The 8515-nt window shown below is 34.0% G+C and overlaps 1 protein-coding gene across 1 annotated transcript; it reads left to right on the forward strand.

Moving 5' to 3' along the window:
• Nucleotides 1-1045: 1045 nt before the first annotated feature.
• LOC112507274 (eukaryotic translation initiation factor 3 subunit C-like) lies at nt 1046-8086 on the forward strand. The gene is made up of 4 exons (XM_025111790.1): nt 1046-1181; nt 1386-1452; nt 1573-3366; nt 6829-8086. The coding sequence occupies exons 2-4, from the start codon at nt 1426-1428 to the stop codon at nt 7816-7818; spliced, it is 2811 nt and encodes a 936-aa protein (XP_024967558.1). The 5' UTR covers nt 1046-1181; nt 1386-1425; the 3' UTR covers nt 7819-8086.
• The last annotated feature ends 429 nt before the right edge of the window (nt 8087-8515 follow it).

Below are 8515 nucleotides of genomic sequence, written 5' to 3' on the forward strand. Positions count from 1 at the left end.
GTATTTTAATTAATATATGATTATGTATGTTAAAACAAAAAATAAAATGATATAAAGTAAATTAAATAATTAATTAAAAAGGTATAAAGTGTAACTTGAAAATAAAAAATAATCTTATTTTTAATTATCTTTTTGAATGCGAGCGATTGTGAAGCTTTTAAACTTGTACATAATGCATCAATGTTTGTACAATTTAAAAATTAAATAATAATCGTTTAACATGCTTTATAATATAGTATAGATAGATAAAGATGTGAAATGAAAATGTATGGATATAAAATAAAATAATTCGTATGTATTTATGATATTTGATGGTATTATTAAATAAAAAAAATTCAATATTTGGGCTTAATTTGAAGATATTGACTAGATGATTATAATTGTATAATTTATAAAAAAAAAGTATTTTTGAATGCATTTACTTCATATATAATTATTTGTGTTAATATGATAAGGGTGGTAAATTAAAAATGAAAAAGTAAGGATATAAAGTAGATCAAATCACTAATTATAAAGATATAAAATGTAAGTTTGAAATTGACGAGAGTTGAAGTTATTTACAATGCATATAAGTTGAAGATGATTTAGCATTAACCGTAAAATAAACAATTTAAAAAGTTGAAATTTAAATATCAAGATTTAGTTAAACGGCTAATATTATATATAGGGGTTGTTTGTTTACCTCTTAAAAGACAGTTTCTGAGTCGTTAAGAGGTGAATCTTGTTTGGTAAAAAAAAGTCTTTCTCTTAATGATTCTAAAACCCTCTGAATGATTTTGTATTATGGACTTCTTTTAACCATTAAGCGCCTTAATTTTATTGTATATAATTACCAAACAATTATATTTCATTTTATACTATATAACAAAAGCATCATAATCATTCTAATCATTTTACAACAAACCATTCTGCAACTACAAAACAAAGAATATTTTCAAACCCGGCCCAAAGGAAGTAATCCAATTCAATTCAAAGATGAAGCATGAACCCAATTAATTCCTAATAAAATAAGTAATAATAGCTTTTTCTGTAACTTGTCTAACCCGGATTCCATTTTCAATCTCATCCATTCGTTGTCATCCTCTCATCTTGCCCTAAAATCAAAACCTTAGCCGACGAAAACCACATTCTCCTCTCGCTTGCCCTAGCTTTCCCTCACTCCCCCGGATTCCGACTCACAGGTATTCTATTGCTAATTTCTCTCTTTTACTAATAAGCATCGGATCCAACCAAGGTTTACACTACGCAACAATCGAATCGAGATACTTCGACGATTTTCTGCCTCTTCGCGGATCTGTATTTTTGGATATTTGTTCATCAATTGTTCTTACTGTTTGATTCTTTCGAGTGTTGCTTCATGCAATTTTAAAGTTTTTATTCTGCAGCTTTCCTTGTTCTTGGATTTGTAACCTGCGAGATAAGAAGATGGCGTCGAAATTTTGGAGTAACCAGGTTTGTTTGGCACCTGATAAAATTTTCTAGTCCATCTTCTTTGTGATTTGTATTCGGGAATCAGACGACAAAAAAATCAAGAAAAATGATGATGTAATTTTTATGTTTCTATGATGACAGGGTGACAGTGATACTGAGGATGAAGTGAGTGATTCCGAACAGGATGATGTCATTGAGGGGCAAGAAAATGCTGTTAGTGCCCCTGGTGCTAACAAATATCTTGACAATAGCGATAGTGATAGTGACGATGGAGACATGCATAAGCGTGTYATTAAGTCTGCGAAAGACAAGCGGTTTGAGGAGTTGTCWGCAACTATTGATCAGATGAAGAATGCAATGAAGATTAATGACTGGGTCAGCCTTCAGGAGAGCTTTGACAAGATTAATAGGCAGCTTGAGAAGGTCATGAGGGTTACAGAATCAGATAGAGTCCCTAACAACTATGTCAAGGCTTTGGTTATGTTAGAGGACTTCTTGAATCAGGCCATGGCAAATAAGGAGGCAAAGAAGAAGATGAGTAGTAGCAATGCAAAGGCATTGAACTCAATGAAGCAAAAACTGAAGAAAAACAATAAGCAATATGAGGAGTTGATCAATAAGTGTAGAGAAACTCCTGAAAGCTTTGAGGATCAAGARGAAGCGGATGAGGTGTCAGAGGATGAKGAAGATGATGATACTGGTTCAGATATTGATGACCCAACAAAAGTAGATTCTGGGTCAGAGTCTGAAGACGATAATGATGAGGAGAAGGATGAAACTGAACCTGGTTGGGAGAGAATGATGAATAAGAAAGATAAGCTAATGGAAAAGCAGTTTAAGGATCCAAGCCAGGTCACTTGGGATATAGTCAACAAGAAGTTTAAAGAGATTGTTGCTGCCCGAGGTAGAAAGGGGACTGGAAGGCTTGAACTGGTTGAGCAGCTTACTTTCCTGACCAGGGTGGCCAAAACTCCTGCACAGAAGCTTGAGATCCTATTCAGTGTTGTATCGGCACAGTTTGATGTCAACCCAGGTCTCAGTGGGCACATGCCTATAAATGTATGGAAGAAGTGTGTGCAGAATATGCTTGTCATACTTGATATTCTTGCSCAGTATCCTAATATTCTGGTTGATGACTCGGTGGAGCCGGATGAAAATGAGACCCAGAAAGGCGCAGACTTCAACGATACCATACGAATATGGGGAAACTTGGCTGCCTTTCTTGAGAAAGTAGATGTCGAATTATTTAAGAGTCTACAATGCATTGATCCTCACACTCGTGAGTATGTTGAGAGGCTTCGTGATGAACCCTTGTTTTTTCTCCTTGCTCAAAACGTCCAAGAATATCTTGAACGTGTTGGGGATYACAAAGCTGCAGCGAAGGTAGCACTAAGGCTTGTTGAACTTGTCTACTATAAACCACAGGAAGTATATGATGCTATGCGGAAACTGTCCGAGCAATCAGAYGSKGYAGAGAGTGGAGAAGAATCTGAATYAAAGGCTGTGGAGGAAACTCGKGGTCCAACTGCATTTGTAATCAGTCCTGAAATTGTGCCACGGAAACCTACTTTTCCAGAGAGTAGTAGGGCACTGATGGATATGTTAGTCTCCCTTATTTACAAGCATGGGGATGAGCGAACCAAGGCCCGGGCAATGCTTTGYGACATTTACCACCATGCCATCTTRGATGARTTTTCTACATCCCGAGAYTTGTTGCTCATGAGCCACTTRCAGGATARTGTTCAGCATATGGACATCTCAACCCAGATTCTATTTAACAGATCAATGGCTCAGCTTGGCCTCTGTGCCTTTAGAGCAGGACTTATTGCTGAAGGACATGGCTGCCTTTCTGAGTTATATTTAGGTGGGAGGGTGAAGGAACTGCTGGCACAAGGTGTCTCTCAAAGTCGCTACCATGAGAAGACTCCTGAACAGGTAATTTTGACTATATATGGATTACATTTGCAGTAGGGCTGATATTATATTTTTTATACGGCATAGCTGATTGCTAATTGTTAGGGTAAAGACTGGTAATATACCTAAATTATGTGGCTTAAATATGTTTGCCTGATTTTACGATAATTGTGTTGTGGGCATACTAAAAATCAGATATTGGTACAATTGAGAACAATAATTAGGTCGTTGATACAATCCTAGAAATTAATAAAATAATAATAACAAATCATCATATTCATGGGAAAAGATAAAGACAGGCATACATCTGAATTCAACATTGTGTATAATACCAACAAGAAAATCTACTAATTTAGGAGCTGTTACGATCATACATACCATATCTGTACTATATTATAAAGCATTTGACAGAAACTCTTAGAAACCATTTTTTATGCATGAAGTACTATTGATGTATATTACTTAAAATTCAAGATTACAAGTAAATTATGCGTAATTATAACTTATTAAAGCTTCATGTTTAAATTCATAGTAACTACCTGTACATAAATATAAACAAATAGAGGATAAACATCTCACTTTAAATATAAAAAATCAAAAATATAATTAAGATAATCATTGAGTTTTAAAAAAATACTTAATTATTATCTTTATAAAATGATTTTATTAAACCAAAAATAAAAAAATGAATTAAAGAAATACACAAAAAAGAGAAATTTTAAATAGTTAGTTTGGTACTAATATCAATATTTTTTTCAAAATTTTATGATATATCTTCATATTTATATTTTATTCAAAAATAAAAACATTATTCCTTTCTCAAAACCACATAGATCTGTATTATAACATCAACTGAGACAAAAAAAAATGAAACATTTAAATCGAGATGTATATCTCTGCATTGTGCGAGTACCATTTGAGTATGGTTTTAATGTTAAATGGATTTAAGGAGTTCGATTAGAACACATTGTTATCATGATTTTATCGTTACACCTCAAAGGAAATTAGCGGGCTGGACAGGGTATTAGTTAGAAGATTTACAAAAGAGTTAGCCATCTGCAGTTCCACATTGTTTGCGAATTATGTGTTGTTCTTGGTACCATTTTGAGAAGTAGGCTTTACCCCCTTTTCATTGTTTGTCATGGTCTGGCTTCTTATTAGAAACCTGATTTTGTTGCTTTTTTGTCTTTAGGTGTTGACTATGCACAATTATTTGTGTACTTTACCTTCTTACAAAATGTCTTATGAAACATTAAGAGTTTCAATGGCTGTATATATGGTCTGTATTCAACTAGGTATCAAGGCAGAGTTGACCAAGGCAATTGAAATGATTGTTGTAGTAACTAGTAAGGGAATAGTTTAGTTGTCATATATGCTTTCAGATTATTTTTTTCACCTCCCCCTGTCATTGACATTTTGTTCTCTTCTTTATTTGTTTTGTGTTTTTCTTTTCTTCCACTTCTTATTTCTTTTCACCGTAAGAAATCAGTTGTTATTTTTCTTGTGTCTGTCCCTTGAATTTCATTTTTGTTTTAGTTGGAAGTCTTTGCTAATGATTATGGTCTTCCGTTTCAATTTGTTTATCATCATGTGATACACCGTTGAGGCCTGTCACAACTTCTTTTTCAGAATTTTGTAGATCAATTGTCTTTTTTACTGTCTAAATCATAGAGAACAGGTGCATCCATGCACTTGGCTATACCTTTTGGAGATGGCCTACAATGGGTTCTTTTTCCTGTTCTTTAAGTAAGTTTTAATAGAAGTGGTAGAATTCTAGGTTTATTATGTATACTTGCAACTGTTGTAGTAAACTTGTGTTTTCTCTTCGTTTCTCTTGTTACTTTCACCATGTCATTTCTATTTCTGATGTCACTTTTTTACCGTAAAAATGTCCATTAAGGTATGTTGTAGGTTATAAGGCTTTTGGTCATTAGTTTGGGTTGTAAATGCTAAACTACTATTACTATATGTACATGTCTGGATTGGTCTCATATTGTGACTTTGAACTGTTGAAGGACCTTGGTGCCAAGTTTAGTCTGAGCCTATTTGATAGACTAGTGCCATGGTTGCTGGCAATCTATATATTTAACCTTTTGCTGCATTATTGTAATGATTATGCTTTTAAGAATGTAATAGTTTCTTTTTGTCTATCCTAAAAATAATAATAGTATGACAAAAAAAATTACAATTAGTGATGAATTAATATTTATTACTATTAATATCACTAGTGATGAATCTATACTATCTTATAAAGCAAATTTAACAAAAGTCTTAAAGTCTTAAAATACTAAATGACCAAGATACCCTTTATATAACTTTTTCACTTTTTCACCCCCTCCTCCACTCACCCTCTCACAAAGGATTTTTTTAAAATTATAATTTTAAATTTACACTTTATACCCCTATAATTGGTTAATTAATTTACTTTACGTCCTTTACTTCTAAATGTTTCATTTTAAACCTTTATCAAATTAATATACATAATCGTATATCAATTAAAACATGTTTAAAAAATACATTTTTATTTTAACAAGTTACACCATTATAATCGTCTCGTTAATACCTTCGAAATGAGTCCAGTATTGAATAGTTTTTGACTTAATTATATTATTATATATTATATATACTGTGAAAAAATATTTTTAATATTTACGATTTATACTTTTATAGTTATTTATTTATATATATACTATATATTTTGGGGTTAGGCTGTTCAAATTGCACTGTATAATATGTTCTTGGGTTTTTTTGAAATATATATATACATGTATTAATTCAACCTTAATCTGAGTTTCTGAACAAGAAAGAGAGTAAGCAGTTGAAATTTCATTCTAAAACCCATCTTTTTTGGTCTTTTCATGGCTTATGATCTGTCAAATTTGTAGTTTTCTTTATTGGTTTTTGAGTGTTTATTTTAAAACTCAAGTTTCTTGGTTCTTTGCTTTTGGTATAAACCGAACACATTTGTGAAGCCGTTTAAATATGTTGGATTTTAAACTGTCATACAATTTTTTTCATCGATAGTCTGTAATTGGAACCATAACTCTTATTTATTCAAATTGTATTAATATGTAAAGACCAAGTGTTAATATATATCATCGTTAAATCTTATCTTATAAAACCAGTGGAATTTCAAAATCGTTAAAATTCATGGCTCCCGCCGCATTGCGTGGGTACACAACTAGTAATATATTAATCATAGTGGTAAAAATAATAATAAACTAATATTATTAATAAATAGTTTTTATTTTTAATATTACTACTGCTACTAATAATATAATATTTTGTTAATAATAACACTCATGATGTTGATGATGATATTCGGGAATGGGTGTGGGTGATTCCTATCGTATTTTGTACCCATTTTTCATTCCTATTCCCTCAAACCAAACACATCCTACTACTATTATTCCATCCTCAATTCTCTCAGACCAAATGAATCCTACTTGATAACCATTAAAAGTTGTTTATTTCTGGGTGCAGGAACGGCTGGAAAGGAGAAGGCAGATGCCATATCACATGCACATCAATCTTGAACTTCTGGAGGCCGTGCATTTGATATGTGCCATGCTCTTGGAGGTTCCAAATATGGCTGCAAACAGCCACGATGCTAGACGCAAAGTCATCAGCAAGACACTGAGAAGGTTACTTGAAGTGAGCGAGAGGCAGACCTTCACTGGTCCCCCAGAAAACGTCAGGGATCATATTATGGCTGCAACCAGAGCCCTTAGCAAAGGCGACTTCCAAAAATCCTTTGACGTCGTCAACTCACTTGACGTCTGGAGACTCCTTAGGAACCGTGAGAAGGTTTTAGAAATGCTAAAAGACAAGATCAAAGAAGAAGCTTTAAGGACCTATCTTTTCACGTATTCCTCATGCTACGAGACTTTAAAATTGGAGCAGCTTTCAGAGATGTTTGACCTGTCCACATATCAGACCCATTGCACTGTGAGCAAAATGATGATCAATGATGAGCTTCATGCGAGCTGGGATCAACCTACACAGTGCATTGTTTTCCATGAGGTTGAACATAGCAGACTACAGGCTTTGGCGTTCCAGTTCACAGAGAAACTGACGGTTCTTGCGGAGAGCAACGAGCGRGCARTMGAGGCTAGGCTTGGTGGAGGTGGATTGGAGAGTCTGCCATCRAGGAGGAGGGAGGGTCAGGATTATGCGTCTGTTGCTGGTGGTACAAAATGGCAAGATAACACGTCGTCTTACTCACAGGGACGAGTGGGGAGCAGTGGTGGGCGGTCAGGGTATGGGAACGGAAGGGCGTTTGCTCCTGGTCAGACGTATCGAGGAAACCAATCGAGAGGTGGGTATCAACAGCAGAGTTCTTCACGATTCCATGATTCTACGTATGGAGGAGGTGGGCGTAACAAYTATCAGGGTGGTGCGATGGGGAGTAGGGGAAGTCAGATGGATGGTTCAAGTCGCATGGTGAGTCTGAATAGAGGAATTCGTACTTGATCAGTCATATTCTATTGCTGCTGCTGCTGCTGAATTGGAAGTACTGCCTGCCATTGGTTTTTAAGATTTTGATCGCATACTTAACTTGAGGTTTCTTGTTTTCAATTATTTAGTTTATTCTGTTATGTTGAACCCCCAACCCATGGGTTTTGAAGATGTTTATACAAGTTCTATGTTTTATTTTTCTAGTATTACGGATGCCAAAAGATATTTGTCTGAATGCAATTGCAGGGTGATTGTTGCATGAATAAAGATCACTTGTTACCCATCCAGTTATGTAACTGTAAGGGGTGTATATTTAAATTACAGATTTGGTCCCTGTGGTTATGTGAAAATTATAAATTGGTTCTTTGAAGCCAAATAATTTCAGATATCATCATTGGTTCCAATTTTCTCATTAACTTATCTTCATATGACAATTATAAATTGGTTTCTCAAGTGAAATAATTTCACATATCATCATTGTGGTCCCAATTTTCTCACCCTTGATCTAACTTCATAAACTTCTTGTCAGGTGATGGATGATATGGTCAATTTATTATTATTTTTATTAACTTTTTGAGTAAATTACAAATTCCGTCCCTGTAGTTATATGAAAAATTTGTATTGGATACTCCAGACGAAATAATTACATGTATGGTCACCATTGTTTCATTTTTGTAATGGATTAAGTCCTTTATCCTAATGTTGTTAACTT

The sequence above is a fragment of the Cynara cardunculus genome (assembly GCF_001531365.2).
Source record: "Cynara cardunculus var. scolymus isolate 2C chromosome LG 2, CcrdV1, whole genome shotgun sequence".
NCBI classification, from domain to species: domain Eukaryota; kingdom Viridiplantae; phylum Streptophyta; class Magnoliopsida; order Asterales; family Asteraceae; genus Cynara; species Cynara cardunculus.